The sequence below is a fragment of the Anabrus simplex genome, chromosome 4 (genome assembly GCF_040414725.1).
Source record: "Anabrus simplex isolate iqAnaSimp1 chromosome 4, ASM4041472v1, whole genome shotgun sequence".
Lineage (NCBI taxonomy): Eukaryota > Metazoa > Arthropoda > Insecta > Orthoptera > Tettigoniidae > Anabrus > Anabrus simplex.
Window position 1 is genome coordinate 374,595,174 of NC_090268.1, and position 20,489 is coordinate 374,615,662.

General features: G+C 36.6%; 1 protein-coding gene across 3 annotated transcripts in view; it reads right to left on the minus strand.

Annotated features, from left to right (window-relative positions):
* Positions 1 to 20,489, minus strand: part of pnut (septin 7-like protein pnut) — a 641,502-nt gene that overhangs the window by 63,766 nt on the left and 557,247 nt on the right. For all 3 annotated transcript variants that reach the window (XM_067145831.2, XM_067145829.2, XM_067145830.2), the window contains one exon: positions 9,190 to 9,353. In XM_067145831.2, the coding sequence (XP_067001932.2) occupies positions 9,190 to 9,353 (164 nt within the window). The remainder of the gene's footprint in view (positions 1 to 9,189; positions 9,354 to 20,489) is intronic.

The window sequence follows — 20,489 nt, forward strand, 5'->3', positions numbered from 1 at the left end:
ATAGACACTTGTAACTACAGGATCTTTAAAGGCAAACCAGCAATCAAAATTATGAAGGGGATGCCACTACTTGGTACAGCTTTCTACATTCATAAAAGTATAATAGGAAATGTAACAGAATTTAAATCCAACTCAGAAAGAATATCTCTCCTATCAATTAAATGCAAAAACAAAACGTACACACTTGTTAATTGCCATGCACCAATAAATGAAGACAATAGGAAAAACCCTCAAAAAACAGAGGAATTCTGGGTTCGTTTGGAAAATGAAATATCCAAAATTCCGAAAATGAACACCATATTACTATTAGGCAACTTCAATGCACAAATAGGTAGAGAAAAGAAATTTAGAAATGTAGTAGGACATTACCCAGCCCACAGAAGAACAAATACAAATGGTTTTAGGCTAATCAGTTTGTGTCAAAGCTATCACCTGAAACTAATGTCATCCTTCTTTAGAAAACTCCCCAGAAAAGCTAAAACGTGGATATCTCCAAACCCAATGTTAGGAGAATTTCAGTTAGATCACGTGGCTGTTTCAAAAAAAAGTACAAAAGAAATTATGAATGTGAAAGTAGTAAGGAATGGTGAATTTGATTCTGACCATTATCTCTCTAAAATTAAAGCCAAACTCCTACCTAATAAAGAACAAAGAAAGCCACAGAGGTTAATAAAATATAATGTAGACAGACTTACTATAACAAAAGAATCAATTAAAAACTACCAAGACAAAATTAAAGTGGCTAAACAAGGCAACTGGCAAGAAATATCCAAAGCAATTAATTATGCAGCACAGAAAACATTTGGGCCAATAAAAATTAAAAGGAAAATATGGTGGAATGAAATATGTGAAGAAGCTTTAGCAGAGAGGGCTAAAACATGGAAAAAAAATGGAAATGCTCAAAGAAAATTGAAGATTTTGATCAGTTTAAACAACAAAGGAAACAGCAAGGATAATCAGAAGTACTAAACGAGCCTTTCAAAAGGAGAAACTTATAGAAATGGACAAAAACTTTATAAAAAATAACACCCGTGACTTTTATCAGACTTTTAAGAATGAATTAAAGGGGTACCAAACTACAAATGTTAGTTTCAAGGATGAAAACGGCAGAATTGGACTAAGCAATACTGAAATTGTGAGATATTAGCAAGATATTTTGATCAACTTTTGAACTGTCCTGAACCAAGTCATAAATTAGAATTTCAAGATATTGATGAAAATTTGGAAGAAAAGAAATTGAAGAAGTAATTAAAACCCTCAAAAACAACAAAGCTAGCGGAGAAGATTCTATTACAGCGGAACTTTTGAAGTGGTCCTTGCCAAATATAGCAAATGAGCTACAACTACTCTTTGAAGAAATCTGAAAAACTGAAAAAATTCCTGAGGAATGGAAAGGAGCCTTGATACATCCACTCCACAAAAAAGGTAATAAACAGGACGTTAATAACTACAGAGGAATATCTTTATTAGCAGTGGCATATAAAATATTTTCCAACATTTTATTAAACAGAGTAGAAACAACACTAGACAATCATTTAGGTGAATATCAAGGTGGTTTCAGGAAAGGAAGATCATGCTCAGAACAAATATTTAATTTAAAGTCAATAATTCGCCACAGGTTACTTAATTCAAAGGACATTGTAGTCATGTTTGTAGATTTCAAAAAGGCTTTTGATTCTGTTGACAGAGAAACTATATATAAAATAATTCAAGAATTTGGCATAAAGTCTAAACGGGCAAATCTAATCCGTGAAACACTTACAGACACAGTCTCTAAAGTGAAATTTCTGGGAGAGATATCACAGCCTTTCAAAATAAAAACTGGTGTACGACAAGGCGACGGACTATCCCAAATTCTTTTTAATTGTGTCCTAGAGAAAATAGTGAGAATTTGGAACGAAAAACTTATTGAACTCAACATTTCACCGATAAGGTTAGGAAGAGGAAACAAAAGGATCAAAATAAATTGTCTTGCATTTGCAGATGACTTTGCAATACTTTCTGAAAATGTGACATCTGCTATAACCCAAGTAAATGTCTTGGAAAGAATCGCCAGCAGAACTGGCTTAAGAATTTCTGCAGAAAAAACAAAATTTTTAACAAATATTTGGGATGCACCAAAATTTCTGAAAACAGATATTGGCCAAATAGAGAGGGTAAAAAAATTCAAATATCTAGGGGAAATAATCCAAGAAAATGGTTTAGAAAAATGTGCAGTAGAGGAGAGGGTACATAAAATGGAGAGAGCTTGTGGTGTCACCAAAGATATCTACAAAAAAAGATGCCTATCCAAAAATGCAAAAATAAGGCATTACAACACAGTAGTGAAGCCAGGATGCCTATATGCAAGTGAATGTCTGGCATTAAACTATAATTTAGATAAACTAGAAATACTAGAAAGGCAAATCATGAGGAAAATATTAGGCCCACAAAACACAGCAGTAGGTTGGAAATTATGAAGTAATGCTGAAATATATCAAAAAATAGTAAATATATCAGATGTAATGAGGAAAAGGACACTTATGTTTTTTGGACATTTATATCGAATGCAAGATAGTAGATTAACCAGTAAGATTTTCAGATATTTGTGGGGTAAGAAATCAACGACAAGCTGGGTCAATGAAGTAAGAAAGGATTTAGAAAAAAACAACATAACAGAAGAAATAAATAATAGAGAAGGCTTTCAGGAAAAAGTATTGAAAATAGAAGGATTCCAAGGTAGGAAAGTAAAAAAGGCTGGTTCAAAGTGGTCTGAAGACAGAAAGAAGAAACATAGTGAACAGATGAAAGCATACTGGAAGAAAAGGAAAGAACAAAGAAGAAGGAATTGAAATTGGCACGTGGTCCTCTGGTGGCCCATTCAAAATAATAATAATAATAATAATAATAATAATAATAATAATAAATATATTTATGAGTTACCCTGTGAAGTGCAAATTTAAAAGTGAATGAGTCCTAGTAAGGTTGTGATCATGTTGTGGAGCTAGTTTGGTTGGTACCTGAGCAGAATTAAGCCAGAGATACAGAAACAACACATAGATTTAAACTGCAAGCAAATTTTGAGGAATCTCATGAAGTTAATTCACCTCTCTGTTTCGGTTTTCTCTACTTCACACTTCTTTTCACATCCTCAGAATCCTGTATTACCTCCTATATCATAAATCATGGCATCCAACCTTACAGGTATGCTCCTGATTAATGCTGCAATGCCAGGAGGGCCTCTAACAGGTCCTGTAGGGTGTCTGGATAGTGCTAACGGACCCTTCCCTGCAGCTGGACCCTTAGACGCACAATAGGATTCAAATCGGGGCTTTGAGCAGGCCAAACCATATCAGGAATCTCCGCTTCATCCAAGAACTGTTGCACATCTCTCGCAACATGAGGGCGTGCACTGTCCTGCATTAGTGTGAAACCGTCACCAATAAATGTGGTGGAAGGCACAACATGTTCCAGAAAGATTTCCTTCATGTACTGATGTACCACATGGCTCTCACGCTCCACGAAGATGAAATCTGTCCTTGCAGTCATATTGATTCCATACCATCACAGAATCACCCTGAAAAGGCATCTTGGATGAGAATGTGCAAGGAGAATGAATACCTTTCCCCAGGCCTTCTTTAGACCCTTCCTCTACTGTCAGGTGGTAGCAGGCCAAATTTCAACTCATCAGCAAAAAGCTCCAACTCCCATTGTTATACTGTACAGCAGCAACATTCTCTTGCAAAACGCAGTTGAGCTGCGTGATGTTGTTTGGCGACTTCTGAGCCTTTGGCGGGTCAGCTGGATTGAAGATTGGCTTCTTCCAACCTTTTTAGGACAGTTCTCCCACTAACACTGACCCTTCGAACTTGGTGGTGTCTAAGAAATGGAAGCCATAAGAAGTGATCATGTCTTGCCGATGTTGCTCTTCTTGGGCCTGTTTCTCGTCTCCTTGAATAGCCACCAGATCTGTACTTTCCTACAGTTCTGGAAATTGTGGAAAGTGTAATTCTCAACACTTCTGCAATGTAAAACATGTTGTAACCACCTTCCACCAAAGCAATACCTTTTGCAACATCTTTGGGACTTAATGGTATGTTTATTCTACAAAACTGATTAATAAGGACAGAAACATCTTACAAACACACCTGACTGAAAGGGGTTAAATAAAACAATACAACACTACAACAATAAGAGCTTGAAGAGCGGGAAATCATTTCTGCACCATATCCAGTGATGTGTTTCCAGGTTGCGTGCGAGAGAAAAAAAAAAAAAAGCTAGTGCAACAAACAATCCACACTTCACGGTTTCCTCACAAAACAAAGCCAACAACCTCCCCTGTCACAAGATATAGGATAAAGTGCTAAACTTTTATTAAACAGATAATTACATTTAATTCAGCATTTACTAAGTGTTTATGTTTTTGTAAATCAGAATCAGTAATAATAAATAACAAACTATAAATGCCAAAACCCCCAAAGAAGTTCATGCAGAATTTGGATACCAGTCCTCAAGCAATGAACAGTAGTTCAATCATCTTCCAATTTTGGAACAGGATGTTTTACTTCTCCTCTAGATGTTTGAAGCACTGTTTTCACAACCGAAGGATATATGCTCCCAGATAAAAATTAAACAACATGCTATACTACTGTATACCACCTCTCAGGTACAGCCAATGGAATTGTAAACCAGAGCCTTCAATTATTTTTCCAGATATAGGTCTCCAATTTAAAAGTGATCACTAGAGACATGCTAAATAAGAAATTCCATTTTCTAAACCACTCCAGTTAGCACTATGGGAAGACTGGTTTTTACAATTTCCAGTGTGCAGAATTCAATTTGAGTGAAAAATCAATTTCACAATAATTTGGTAAAATTTTCATATTTTATGAAAATCTTAATATTACTTGATATTTTGTAAGATTTACACCGTTTTACTTTCAAAAAGGACCCTCCCCATTATTTACAAGATTTTTTTCCTCCCTCTGTTAATATTTCCATTATAAGTGAGAAGCAAAATACTGGAGAAGCTGGACACAAAGAAGTTGTCACAGCACTCCAGTACATATTTAAAAAAATTTGTTTTACATCGCACCGACACAGATAGGTCTTATGGCGATGTTAGAATAGGAAAGGCCTAGGAGTGGGAAGGAAGTGGCTGTGGCCTTAATTAAGGTACAACCCCAGCATTTGCCTGGTGTGAAAATGGGAAACCACGGAAAACCATCTTCAGGGCTGCGGACAGTGCGGTTCGAACCCACTATCTCCCAGATGCAAGATCACAGCTGCGAGCCCCAAACCGCATGGCCAATTTGCCTGGACCAGCATGTATTAGGCCTACAGGGATAATTGGCTAGTTTGGGGGAACATCTGGTACAGCTGCCTCCAGCTGCTTCTAACAATTATGATTTAGTGCTAGAAAATAATCTATCATATTCTACTCTCTACCAAGTTGGTAAGATACCTGAAGGTATACCTGGCCTTTGCAGAACAATTAGCAATGGTTTTTTTTTTTTTTTTTTTTTTTTTTACTCCGACATTTTTAAAGATTTACTGCAAGTTTTAAATGTCCGGCGCATGGGCCTTTAAATGCCTTCTTGTGGTAAATTTGCTAGCGAGTATACTTTCTCCAATTTTCAAGCTAATTGTATCAGATTTCTTCCCGCCACATGCCTGGAGATTGTGCTGGGCTCCAATCTAGTGGCACTGATAAGAAGTATTACTAACAGTACTACAGGATGAATATAAATACTAACATATAATTTTATTAGTTTATATAGTTTATTCCACCTACTCAATACCGCACATCTAGTATTATATAAACTTATCACTCAACTGACTAAGAACATTCCTTAGGCTTCTAAAACTTCCCCTAATTTACTGGTTAATCCCATTGCGTATAATTACAATGTCTATAAATACATCACAATATGTGATCAAGGGACTAGTTTTGACCTTATGTGGGTCATCATCAGCCTAAATAAGATACACTATTTATTTGCCGATGTCCTAAAACAAAATTACATTGTGGAAAAAAAAAATTAAAAGAGTGGTGCGGTAATATACATATAAAATGGTGGAGTGGATGAAATGTTGATAGATCAAATTATGTTGTACTGATCAATGACAAATAAAACTTTAGGTTTACATATGTTGCAATTAGACTGTAAAAATAGTGTCACAAAGATTTTCTACAATAATGATTAAAATAGTGCCCTTTTTGTTGTTGTTGTTGTTGTTGTTGTTAATACTCTGAAATTGCACATTAAAAGTATAAGATGCCAGTATGAATACAGAGTCCAGATGCTTCTATTGAATTCTATATTTCAAGTGAATCTTCAGGTAGAAATTGAATGTTGAACATTGGCGCAGAGGGTATCTGTCTTGCTTAAGGTCCAATACTTCTGATACACAAAATAAATTTAGGCAAAACCATGCAACTTCTTATAATATAATGGGTTCTTCCTGTGATGTGAGGAGAATTCCCTATCCAAGTTGGAACCAATAGAACCTTGCACACAATGTAAACGACTTGACTGGTAGTGTTACTGTTTCTTAGTTTTTTGGCAGCACATTGGGCAGATGGAGTAACTAACTTGGTTGGAAAATTCTGAGAGTAATTTCAAAGCCAAAATGCTTCCCATTTGATACAATTATAAATCATTACATTACAAGATCCCAATAAAATCAATGCAGAAATGTGTTACCGGTCAAGTCGTTCACATTGCGTGCAAGGTTCTATTGGTTCCAACTTGGATTGGGAATTCTCTTCATATCACAAGAAGAACCCATTATATTTTAAGAAGTTGCATGGTTTTGCCTACATTTATTTTCTGTACCAGAAATATTGGACCTTAAGCAAGACACACCCCCTCTGCATCAAAGTTCAACATTCCATTTTCTACCTGAAGATTCACTTGAAATATAGAATTCAATAGAAGCATCTGGACTTTGTATTCAGACCGGCATCTTATACTTTTAATGTGCAATTTTAGAGTATTCACAACAACAAAAAAGGGGGCAATATTTTAATAATTATTGTAGAAAATCATTGTGATACTATTTTTACAGTCTAATTGCAACATATGTAAACCTGAAATTTTATTTGTCATTGATCAGTACAACATAATTTGATCTATCAACATTTCATCCACTCCACCATTTTATATGTATATTACCGCACCACATACACAGTTCACTCTTAGTTTTTATTTCCACAATGTAATTTTGTTTTAGGATATCGGCAAATCAAAAGTGTATCTTATTTAGGCTGGTGATGACCCACATAGGGTCGAAACTAGTTCCTTGCTAACATATTATAATGAATTTATAGACATTGCAATTATTCTACAGTATTGAGTAGGTGGAATAAACTTTGTAAAATTATATGTAATCTTAATACAATACGGAACCAATAATGAAATTCATAACCTTGAATATAAATACTTAAATAGAATAATATATTCAAAATCGATTCAGGATTTGTTTGCTGCATGGTGCTTTATACTTGGATATTTTTATGTTTCATATAGTAATGTGTGATTATAAGAATAGCATACCAATGACGTTCTAGTTCTGAAATACTTTACAGTGATTTTGATAACCGATGTTTCGCTATAAACTCATGGTTTTCATGTCCTGGTTTGAGTTCCGATTCCTGATGCTTCTATAATAAATTTATGGTACAAGGCATAAAGCCACAGAGCCATGATAAAATGTCCATCCAGCTTTCAGAACCATTAGTCCTAAAAATAATTCCAGTCTATCAGAGCCTGGCATCTGATGAGTTATTGACCCGATGTGTGCGAGGAGCAACACAAAATCAGAATGAGTGTTCGCATTGTCTACTATAGCAGAAGGGTCCCACAGAAATTTTCATGTCAAAGAAAAGACTGAGTATTGCTGTTTGCAATGCTGTAGCACAATTTAATATGGGATGCACTGCTGCAACAGAACTCAGGTCCTCAGCGAAAGTCCCTCGTGTCACACAAGAAATTGTGAAGAGACGCAACAGTCGCAGGATTTATGAAAGTGCCTGGTCAGCTTCTCAAAAGGGGAAAACCAGCCTGTCACAAGAAAAAGGTTCAAAAACGGAAACTGGGGGCTGTAAAAAAGAAGAAGAACAAGAACAAGAAGGGTATCCCTTACAGTGCAGGACTAATAGTTGATAAGGTAAGCTGACAGTGTAAAAACTGCTTCTTTTCATAAAAATGTATTTTTCTCCTATTTCTATTTTTAAAGATAAAATGTGTTCTTGTTCATCAGTTTTAGAGCAACCGAACTGTACATTTTTCTGCATGTTCTCTGTTGAATGTTCTATAACTTCAAGCATTACTTTTGCTGTTGTACAAATGGATTGCTCAGAAAATTTACTGTATCACATTAAGTAATAGAAGACTGAACATGAATGCTTACATTAACTTGTACAGGAATAATACAGCAGAAAATAATTTTATGATTGTGCTTTCTTAGTTCTGTGCAAGGCAAATTTTGAAATAATGCATAATTTAAATAATTTTTTATCAATATCTCAGAAGCTATTACAGATAGGGGTATAAAACTTTGTAGTATGGCGTATAATCACACACACATGCAGAATGCCAAAATATATTAAAATTGGACAATAACAAAATAAATTAGAAAACTACCAAATGGATTTAGGTAGTTGAATGCTCCCATTTACATCATGCGATCCTACAAAACAATATTGACGGAAGATGCAAACTTTTATCCAAAAATACTGTAAAGCTACTTATAGCATATTGTAACGGGTGTTAAGTCCGGCTAAAGTAACTAGTGATTTCCTTTTGTTCTCTCAGTGTAAAAGCTTCATGGTTCTGAGAGACTATACATAAATTGTAATTTATTGTATTTCATTTGGTATTGTGTTATTAAACATAGCCAACACTTGGTCTACGAAGGTTTATTTTGTAGATTATGGTGTAAATCTGCTCTGAACGGTTTAGGGAAAAAGGTATTTTGGCAATAAAATACACATTTTTAATTTTTTTATATATTGGCAAAATTTTCTTCATATTGCCTGTTTCTAGTGATCACATTGTCACTTCAAACCCATGTCCCAGATGGGTTTAGTCTGAATATACATACAGTAGAATGACTGGGATATGTTAACAAAGATGAAAAATATAACTATCACTGGAGCAATAGTGTTATTGAAAAAAACACTTAACTTTGTTGATAGCTACTTACTCTTTGGAATTAGCTTCAAGACTTCTTCGCCGTAAATCTTCTAATGTTACATTGTTGGTCTGCTCCCATATCTGTTTCTCCTTCTCATACTCTCTCCTCTTATCTTCTAGATCCTTCACTTGTTGTTCTAAAGCCTTCTTCATTTGTTCATGACGCCGTTGTAACTGAATTTAGAAAAGAGGAAGAAAAACAAGAATGAATTTCTTACAAGCTTTGTACACTGATCTGCACAAAAATTGACTGGAAAAAAATATATTTAATTTTACACATTCTCAAAATGTGAGGATATTCGTAAATTGAAAATAGCCATGGTCAAAAGGGCGATATTTGGTATCCTACCATCTGCGCGGTATGTTCATCCTTTTTCATACAAAAGGATTTTTGAAAAAAAATGTGATGGCCAATTTGTGCGTTGTTGAGTGTACAATATTAACAAAAGAACTGGCAGAACAATTTACATAACCAGAACTGCCAGAGCAGTTTGACTAAACTGAAATTGGTAATCATGTTCTCCTCAAGCTTTAACTTACTAGGTTTTCATTATTATGCCTCAAAAATTTACTGTTAAAACAATTAGGAAAACACACAATATGCAACATATTTGGTAAATTATGCACCAGGTTTCACTCTGTTAAAAAGTATTACCTAAGTTGTAATTTATTGCTTAAATGCAAGCAACACATGATTTTGCACTCAATAATAGGTTATAGTCTATTTCATATGGGAAGCTATCCCAACTGTGGTTGTTTCTATGAAGTAAAAAATATTTTGGCCAGTTGCAAGTGATATTTAACACAGTGAAGGATTCCACGGAGGCAGCACAATGGTACAATTTACGAACTTCGTCGTATAGATCCGTATTAATGCAGTTAAAATTAAGAAACAATGTTAGGTTTTGGTCCACCCAATCAATACACATCACTTTACAAGTAAAAAACTATTTAATTAAAAAACATACTTAACATATTTAATTAAAAACATATGTTTTTTAATTAAATAGTTTTTCACTTGTAAAGTGATGTGTATTGATTGGGTGGACAAAAATCTAACACTGTTTCTTAGTTTTTATTGGCAGCACATAGGGCGGATGGAGTAACTAAGCAATATCTTGGTTAGAAAATTCTGAGAATAATTTCAAAGCCAAAATGCTTCGCATTTGAGAGTATAAATCATTACATTACAAGATCCCAATAAAATCAATGCAGAAAACTCGAAATGAGAATAAGAACACTTAAAGCGATTAGGGCAGAAGCATATGCAATTGTAGTCACTTGTCACTTCATCTCAGGCCACACTGAGAACATCACAGGGAGCACTGTTCATATTCAAATTTCTACCATTACTCTCTCAGTCTTGGCCTATGTTCCTGATGTGATTCATGTCTGCTGCACAAGAAGGACAGTTGCTAAGCTGGATCTTGACTTGTGAACCACTCCTGAACTGATCAGGATGCAAGGATCAGAGATAGGACCTGCTGAAATGGTATAAAACCAGCAGGCTGAAGCACCCACATGGAACAGACTACAATATTCTCTAAAATGTGCACATATTTCCTGGTGGTAAGACGTTGATTGTGCAAAATTCCTATCCCTCAACAGAGCATCGATGCTTGGCCATGTATGCTGGATTGTGCCAGGTGCCAAAAAAATATTAACTTAAGCATTGTGGTTTGATTTGTTACACATCAAACACCAAAGTTTGGAACATCTCTTAATAGAAATCTACGAAGGTCGATCAAATATAAACTGGATTTCCTTTCCTGAACATCAACAGTTGGTAGGACTGGCCCCGTGCTGAGACCATTAGCAGTGGAGAAAGCCTGCTGTTAGATATTTCTCGCAGTTTCATCAGTAACGCTCACAATGTCGGAGCAACAGGTGCACTCCTCCACTGCACAACGCATAATTATAAAATTTCTTGCTCGTGAAGGAGTCACAGCAGCAGAAATTTGTCAGAGATTGTCTGCACAGTTCGGTGATCAAATACTGTCAAGGATGCGTGTGTTTGCCTGGCATAAAAATTTCAAGGAAGGTGAAGAACATGTGGAAAATCAGCAACACGATCGCCGTCCTCGGACCAGCATTACAGATGAAAACATTTGTGCAGTTAAAGACATTATTGAAGACAATCGATGGGTGAGAGTATCAGAAATTGCAGAACAAGTCTGAATCAGCTATGGGAGCTGTCAAGCAATCAACACAAATGACCTACAGTTCTGTAAAGTGTGTTTCAGATGGGTCCCTTGCCTTCTAACCAAAAATCTGAAGTTGAGACATTTGGAGGTCTGTCAGAGGCTTACAGCAAGGTTTGTGGAAGAAGGCAATGCATTTTGGAGTCGTATTGTCACCTGCGACGAAACATGGGTCCACCACTACACTCCCGAATCCAAACAAGCCAATAAGGAGTGGCAGAGGAAAGGGGAGGTAGCACCAGTGAAAGCCGAGACTCGACTGTCAGCTGGCAAGGTTCTTGCAACTGTTTTTCTCGATCGGCGAGGCATTTTGGAGATTGATTTTTTTTGCATGAGCGACGCACAATCAATGCTACTTACTCGTAATGAAAATACACAGTATGTTTCCAGTCATTCAACCGGGTCAGGAATGGAATGAATGAAGCCTCCATCTAGTGGCGAGGATAGGAATTGTGCCGGCTGCTGAAGCCTGTCGCACTCCTCTGGGGCAATGATTAATGAATGATAGATGAAATGATATTGGAGAGTGTTGATGGAATGAAATATGACAGCGAAAACTGGAGTACCCGGAGAAAAACCTCTCCTGCCTCCGCTTTGTCCAGCTCAAATTTCACATGGACTGACCGGGATTTGAACCACGGAACCCAGCGGTGAGAGGCCGGCGCGCTGCCGCCTGAGCCACAGAAGCTCTTCCCCCTCATAATATATGCCATAATTAAAATAAAATCTATCATAAATGTAATAAAAGAACACTAACTACACTATTCTATTCACAGTCTTCTTAAAATGTCATCCTTGTCTATTAACTAAAGGTATAATCAATTTAATAAAATTAGCAACTCTTAAAATTCTTACTAAAATCTTCCAATTCAGATATCATGTCAGTTAAATGTTGCCAGTATTTCCATTCATCCTCAAAAATCCCTAGAGTTGTAGCTCTTCACTCCAATCTAAATGAATATGCTGTTATCCATACATAAACATAACTGTCCTTGACCTTAGCATCGAGTAACATGACTGTCACTAGAACACTGATTTAAGGATCACTATCTTTCTCCTCTATTTGCTGCTGCTAGTTGCTTTACGTCGCACCGACATGGATAGGTCTTATGACGACGATGGGACAGGAAAGGGCTAGGGGTGGGAAGGAAGCGGCCGTGGCCTTAATTAAGGTACAGCCCTAGCATTTGCCTGGTGGGAAAATGGGAAACCACGGAAAACCATTTTCAGGGCTGTCGACAGTGAGGTTCGAACCTACTATCTCCCGAATACTGGATACTGGCTGCACTTAAGTGACTGTAGCTATCGAGCTCGGTCTCCTCTATTTGCAAGATGGACAATGATTATTAATTGATATCCAGTCATACAGTCTACCTCAACCAGTTTTATTACCAATAAAGCCAAGACCTCTTGAATCCCTACCTTCTCCGCCGATGTCTCCATGGGAAAAAAAAAAAACACCAATGAACCCTGAACTCAATGATATGGGTATGTCCTAAAATCACCATTTGCTCCTTCACCACTGTCAAAATTACCACAAATGATGCTGTTCTTGTCTACAATGATGGAAATGAAGGAAGAATTAATACCATTCTAAACACGGGCTTCAAGACTGGTGTCTGCACATGCCAGATCCTCAGAACTATTGACCAAAAACGAGTTGCTGCAGCTGAAACCGAGGTTCTGGCTGGAATGAAACGAAGAAGGCAACAGAAGAGGAGTGAAAACAGAAGAGCAGAATATGAGAAGAAAAGGACTACAGTTCTGGAACATTTTAGCTCAATATATACAGTTTTGTGGGCGACAAACTTTCATTGATGATTTCCAGTATATCCGTTTTTTTGTAACAAATGTTCCTTCCTTTCCGACACTATGAAAGGTAGTTGAATTAATTTTTTACACCTAATAAACTAATAAGAACACATTCTACTGCAACAGAAATGGTATATTTGACAAAATAAACATTTTTAAGAGGCATCTGTTCAACACTTTTCATTAATTTGTTAAATGCAAATTTAAAATTTTAAAAAAAGTTCATATTACACCAAGAAAATTATCCTTGCGCCTACTTGTTGAAACACTATTGGCGAGATTAAATTTCAATTTTCAGAAAATTTGATCTGAAGGTTCGTTGAAAAAAAAAAAAAAAAAAAAAGTACATAAACTGGTCTACAAAATTAAAACTTTTAATTTCAATATAAACTCGAAATTTTTAGGTAGAAATCTGAAAATTGCAGAACTTTTAGCTAATTGTACTAGTAATAGGCCCATCAATTTTCATGTATTTGTGAATTGTGGTATGGGATATATATATGGTATTTTCCGTGCACATGCATATTGGTTGACGTCCCCCCTTAAGACTAATCACACAAAGTACGAATCAACGCCAGGATCCAGGCAGGAAACCAATCTTTCTACAACTTAACACAACTACTCTGCTTCAAAACTATCTCGAAACAGTTCAAGAGTACAAAACCCTGATCCAGCCCGTTGTACTATATGGCTGCGAGACGTAGAGTATCAGAGAGGAGGGCTTTCACAAACTTCTCATTTTTGCGAGAAAAGTTTTGCAAAAGATCTTTGGTCCACTGTTGGATGCAAACATGGGTGAATGGAGGATCGGACAATTGCGAGCTAGAAAAACTGTACCAAGAGGCCAACATAAAAGGGACCATCAGAAGCAAGCGACAGCAGTGGACTGGACATGTGGCTAGGATGGAAGACCACAGATGCTCCTTCCCCAGAGGAAGGAGACCCCCTGGGTAGACCAAGGAAGAGGTGGAGTGATGGCCTCCACGAGGACCTGCAACAGTCAGCGGCAGATATACATGGATGGCAAATGGCAGTGATGGATAGAACACTATGGAGGAGACTTGTAGTGGCACATGATCCACTGGGACTGATCAAATAAAAAATAAATACAAGGAATTAATTCCTGAAATTTTGTTCTGTATCCTCATTCCCAGCTTACTATACAGTATTTCATTTCCTTCATCATTTGTTTCCTTTCTTTTTCTTCCTCTTTCCTGGCCCTTTCGCAATTACCCAGTGGAGCACTTTAAATTGATTTAGTCCGATTTTATGACCAGGTGCTTTTCCTGAAGCCAATCCTATGTGGAAGGATGTGTTCACTATTGCAAGTTTCTGGTGGTGGTTTGTAGTATGATGTATTGAATGTAAATGAAGATGTGTATTAAGACAAACACAAACACTCAGCCCTTGAGCTGACACAGTTAAAATCGCCTACCCAGCTGGGATTCAGACCCTGGACCAAATGAACTGAAGGACACTACGCTGACCAATCAAGGAGCTGGACACTTGTTTCCTTTCTGTTACTTTAACAGTCAATTTAAAGCAAACTAATGAAATTGAATACAATCCACCTAATTGGACTTGATCAAGATCCAGTATGTTTTCAATCAATCAATCAATCAATCAATCAATCAATCAATCAATCAATCAATCAATCAATCAATCAATCAATCAAATCACTACTGATCTGCATTTAGGGCAGTCACCCAGATGGCAGATTCCCTATCTGTTGTTTTCCTACCAATCAATCAATAAATAAATCAATCAATCAATCAATCAATCAATCAATCAATCAATCAATCAATCAATCAATCAATCACTACTGATCTGCATTTACGGCAGTCGCCCAGATGGCAGATTCCCTATCTGTTGTTTTCCTAGCTTTTCTTAAATGACTGCAAAGAAATTGGAAATGTATTGAACATCTCCCTTGGTAAGTTATTCCAATCCCTAACTCCCCTTCCTATAAACGAATATTTGCCCCAATTTGTCTTCTTGAATTCCAATTTTATCTTCATATTGTGATCTTTCCTACTTTTAAAGACACCACTCCAACTTATTCGTCTACTGATGTCCTCCCACGCCATCTCTCCACTGACAGTTCGGAACATACCACTTAAATACAAAGTATGTTACAAGTGTTTATTTATATATCCACCTATTCAATACAAAGAGATCTTTTTAGAAATTAAATATTATTATAAAATGTTAAGGGACATGTTTCGCCCATATTAAGGGCATCATCAGCCTCAAATTCAAACCTGTATGGTGAAAAATCAGGATCCTGATTGCTCTTACAAGCCATAAAAAGAGGATATCATTATAGGTGTCAGTCTAAACATACAAAATATTAGAATGTCCTAGGCTAAAATTGCAGTATCAAGCTGCATGTCATAAGTTCACATGAATATACTTTCCGGAGCGTTGAAAAACTTGTTGGGGTAGGGCAGTAAACAGCTCAGTCTTTACAATGAAACAGAAATGTGCCTCCTTGAAGATGATAAGAAAAAGCAAAGCTGATACACTGTTACAGATGTCAATATCGTATGTTGTGATAAGACAACAGATCTCTTAAATGGCTGTTCAGCTGCCTATAGTCTATTTAACTGGCTGAAGGAGTGAAAGTCGAATGTGTTATTATAAGATAACAGTCTTCCTTACGTAATTGTGGGAGCAAGGAAAAAGCATTCGGTTGTCTATAGATGTATTTATCTTATTTGAAGGACGAAAGTCGAAGGTTTATCGACGTTGATAGAGCTCTTTGGTGTGAAGTCCTTTCGTCTGTGAAGATGTAAATCAGTTATGGAAAGGTTAGTTGAAGAAAAATTATTTATATTGGTATTATACTTGAAGAGTCGAATAAAACATAGATTAGGCATAATCAGTAGACGATGATGCAGAAGACGGCATTGTTTCTGGTCCATTTTACACAGGAAAAGATGGGGAGTCAGAACGGAATATGCACCGTCCACCATGTAACAGACAAGCTGCTGAACATCATTTAGTAAGGTTTTTGCCTGGTGAAAAACCAATAGCAAGAAATGTATCCACTCCATTAAAATGTTGGAAATTGTATTTTACTGATGAAATAATTAAATTTACTAATCAAAGAATTGAACATGTGCAGCCAAATTACAGCCATCCTACCAATGCGATGAGAATTGAAAATGAAGCTTATACATGGCTGGAGTACAGACAAGGAAACCCTTTCATCTGTAAGTCTCTGATCTGATTGAGATTCAGTACGATGACTGCAATGGGAATATTTTATTCAGCCAGATCAAAATTAGATGCCCAGTCGTATATTTAGCACCTGTTTTGGGGTATCAAAGTTCGCTCTTTGAGCACCGCAGAGACAGGACTGAGCGGCAGGAAGCAGGTAGAGGCGGCACGGCCAGGCAGTTCATCCCCTCCTCCCTGTCTTTCTCCCATACATACTGCTTTCCCAGCCTTGGCAATTTCCACCACTCCACGAGGTGAACTAGACCGTGTGTCCCACAATGTAATATTTTGCAGTCTTCTTCTTCTTCTTCCTCCTCCTCCTCCTGATATGTTTCTGCTTATGCAGGTCATTCACACAGCCTCTTCCAATCTTCTCTTTTTTCCCCACATTCTATCGTTCATCACTGTCCGCCACTGTAGTCCTCTCCAATTTAAGTCATCCACGACGTGATCCCTCCATCTTGTTCAGGGTCTTCCAATTTGTCTTCTTCCAGATTGTGTTCATTCCAGAGCTCTTCTTTGTAATCTTTCTTGTCCCATTCTTTTGAAGTGACTGAACCATTTCAGCCTATTTCTCCCTGTAGTTTCTTTAGAGGGTTGGTGTATAGCGTGTTTCGTAGCGTCCCTTTTTGTTTTACCCAAGATCCCTCGCAGTAATAAAATTTTGAGCAATTTCCTATCCTCTCCGAAATTTCTTCCTTGATGTTTCCTTTCTCAATTAGCTTACTTCGTAGGTATTTAAAAGCATCTACCTCTTTAAGAATTTTTCCATTACAACCAACATCATTCTTTTTTGTTTTCTCTACTGATTTTCATTACCTCACTTTTCGTTAAACTTATTTCCATGCCTGCTTCTTCAATTGCCCTCTGCCAGGTATTTAGTTGTTGTTCTAATTTTTGTTCACTTTCTTCCCACATCATTACATCATCTAATATACTATGACTTTCATATCATTTGCTGTTGACCCTTAGCAAACTGTCCTCATAATGTTCATCATCATCACTGATGCGACAGCCCTTTGTGGGCCTTGGCTTGCTGAAGAAGTTTTCCCCATTCATTCCTGTTAAGTGCAGAACTCCAATTCTTGATTCCAATTATCTTTACATCCTCTCTCTCACCCCTTCTTCCCACCTTAAGTTTGGTCTCCCAACTTTCCTGATTCTTTTTGGTACTGCATTAAATATCTTCTTTATCATTCTGTCATTAGCATGCAGTACATGTCCCGCCCATTCCAACCTTCTGATCTTTATACAGTTAACAATGTTTGGTTCGTTATATAAATTATACAATTCATGATTATCTTCTTCTCCAGACACCATTTTCTTCCACTGGGCCAAAAATTTGCCTCAAAATCCTTCTTTCAAATATATCGAGCTGTCTTTCATCAAATTTTGAGTGTCCAGGTCTCCACACCATATGTTAATACAGGCTTTACTAAAACATTATACATCAGGACTTTAGTTTTCCCAAACAGCAGCTTAGACTTCTGATGTTTTCTGAGGCCATGACAGCACTTGTTAGCAGACAGTATACGTTTTTGGATTTCAGAACATTGTTCTTGTAATTAACTTCTGATCCAAGGTAGGTAAAGCTACTCACAACATCAAACTTATACGAGCTAATTTCTATGAATGTAAACCAACTAGGGTAGTCTTTCTTGGTTACGGGCATGTACTTAGTTTTTCTTTCATTAACCTGTAAATTCATCTTTCTTGCTGCTTTTTTGAGGCTTGTGAAAGCTTATTTCAATGCTCTTGGTTTTCTTGCAATTAAACCAATTTCATCTGCATATGCCAAAATTTGAACTGATTTATATAAGATGGTTCCCCTTGTGTTGATACTCGCATCTCTAACAACTTTCTCCAAAGCTACAATGAATGAAAGGCATGATAATGAATCTCCTTGCCTAACTCTGTTCTTGGTTGTTACAGCACTCGATAACATATTCCGGATCTTAATTTGACTCAGAGTATTTTTCTATAGTAGCTTTCAGAAGGGCAATCAATTTCTTAGGGATCTCAAACTCTTCCATTGCTACATAGAGATTACTTCTATCAACGCTGTCAAAGATGATCTGAAGTCAATGAAGAGATGGTGTGCATCAATTCCAAATTCTTTACATTTTTCAAGTATCTGGCAGATTGTGAAGATCTGATCAAAAGTAGATCTTCCTTGGCGAAATCTGCATTGATAGTCACCAACCGCATTTTCCATGTAAGGCACCAATCTGCTAAAGAGAATATTGTAAAATATTTTATAAGCAATGGTTAATCAGTAGATACCTCCACAGTTAGAACACATCATGATATCACCTTTCTTATGTATCGGGCAGATGATACCTATGTTCCATTCATCAGGGACTGTTTCAACTACCCATATCTTGGCCGCTAATTTGTGAGTGTTTAAGAAATTCTTTTCCAGCATTTTTCACAAGCTCCGACTGTTTAAAATCCATTCCCGGGGCTTTGTTATTCTTTAACTTTTTAATGGCAAGTCTCAATGTTGTCCATCACTATATTAAAGAGCACTGGTGAAAGTACACTTCTAAACCATTCTGATTTTTTGCCATCTATTATAACACAGTTCACACATTTGTTATACATGTTTCTAATTCTGAATAGCATTTCTCTTGACAATTCCATTCTATTCAGCCCTTGCCATACCTCTTCTCTTCTCACCGTGTCATAAGCCTTTTGTATATCTATGAATGCAACTGCAATTTCTTTCTAAAACTCCCATTTCTTTTCTACTACTTGTCTAGCTGTAAATATGGCATTAATAGTTGATCTTCCAAGTCTAAATCCTTGTTGTTCTTTTCTTAATTGTGAATCTATCTTGTTCTTGATTTTTTGTAAGATTATCTTTTCATTCATCTTCATGCAATGACAGTAATGCTATTCCTCTGTAGTTCTCACAAAGTGCCTTATTACCTTTTTAAAAAATAGGTACAATAATTGCCCTTGTCCAACCATCGGGAATCTCTCCGTCAGTCCATATTATCTTAATTATTCTATACAGCCACTGCATTCCAATAGGTCCTGCAGCTTTTCCACTGTGATGTCATCTTTTCCAGGAACTTGGCCATTTTTCATTTCTAATACAGCTGTTTCTACATCCGACATTTGTAGATCTTCTCTTCCTATTTCATATGATCATTTATTCGTCCCTTCCACTGTAATGGTGATATTTATTTTATCTTCATCTATTTCCTTGGGTTCATTTGTTTCATTCTGTCTTTCATATAGATTTTGGAAGTGTTTATTTATTTATTTATTTATTCACGAAGCACAAGATACAGCTACACTGAGCAAATTTCACTTGCACTGTCAACAGACTATTTAACAAACGTAAACTTTCATAATAAAATATAACAAACATAACAAAATATAACAAGATCAGGTACACAGCCTACTAATAACAACTGTCCGATCGAAAACCACGAGAATGTCCATGTTCATAGCCAAGTCGTCGCGGGTCAAGATGGCGGTATAATCCCTTCACATCAACTTATCTTTCCATACTTTCAAACCTTCCTTTTCTTCCCACACAGGTTTTCCATCTTTGTTGATGACTTTTGATGTATGGTCTTTTTGCATCCTTCTGTTACCTAATATGCGGTATAATATTTTCTTGTCATTCTTATAATTCTCTTCTATTTCTTTTGTACATTTTTCCCAGGACATCCTTTTAGTCAATGCTATCATTTTCCTTGCTGCTCTGCTTAGTCGTTTCCATTTGTCTCTATTATGTTCCATTCTGTTTCTGAACAATTCTCTCCATGCATTATTCTTCTTCTCCTTCTTCTTCACTGCATCTGCAATTCTCTATTCGTAGAAATATGACCGTGTGACATGAACTGCATGTGTTTAATTGCAATGAGTAATAGGTTGTAATATAATACACAATGTGTATGTGAATAATTATGTGCCGTTTTGGTTACTTGAGTACTTATGGTGGTTTGTAACTATGAACAGGTATCACAACGAATGTCTGCATCCTGCTATCTAATGGCTAGAATGTTGTTCAAAGCCTAATGGCATTATCTGCCAAAAAGGACCGGCAGGAAACTGCAAT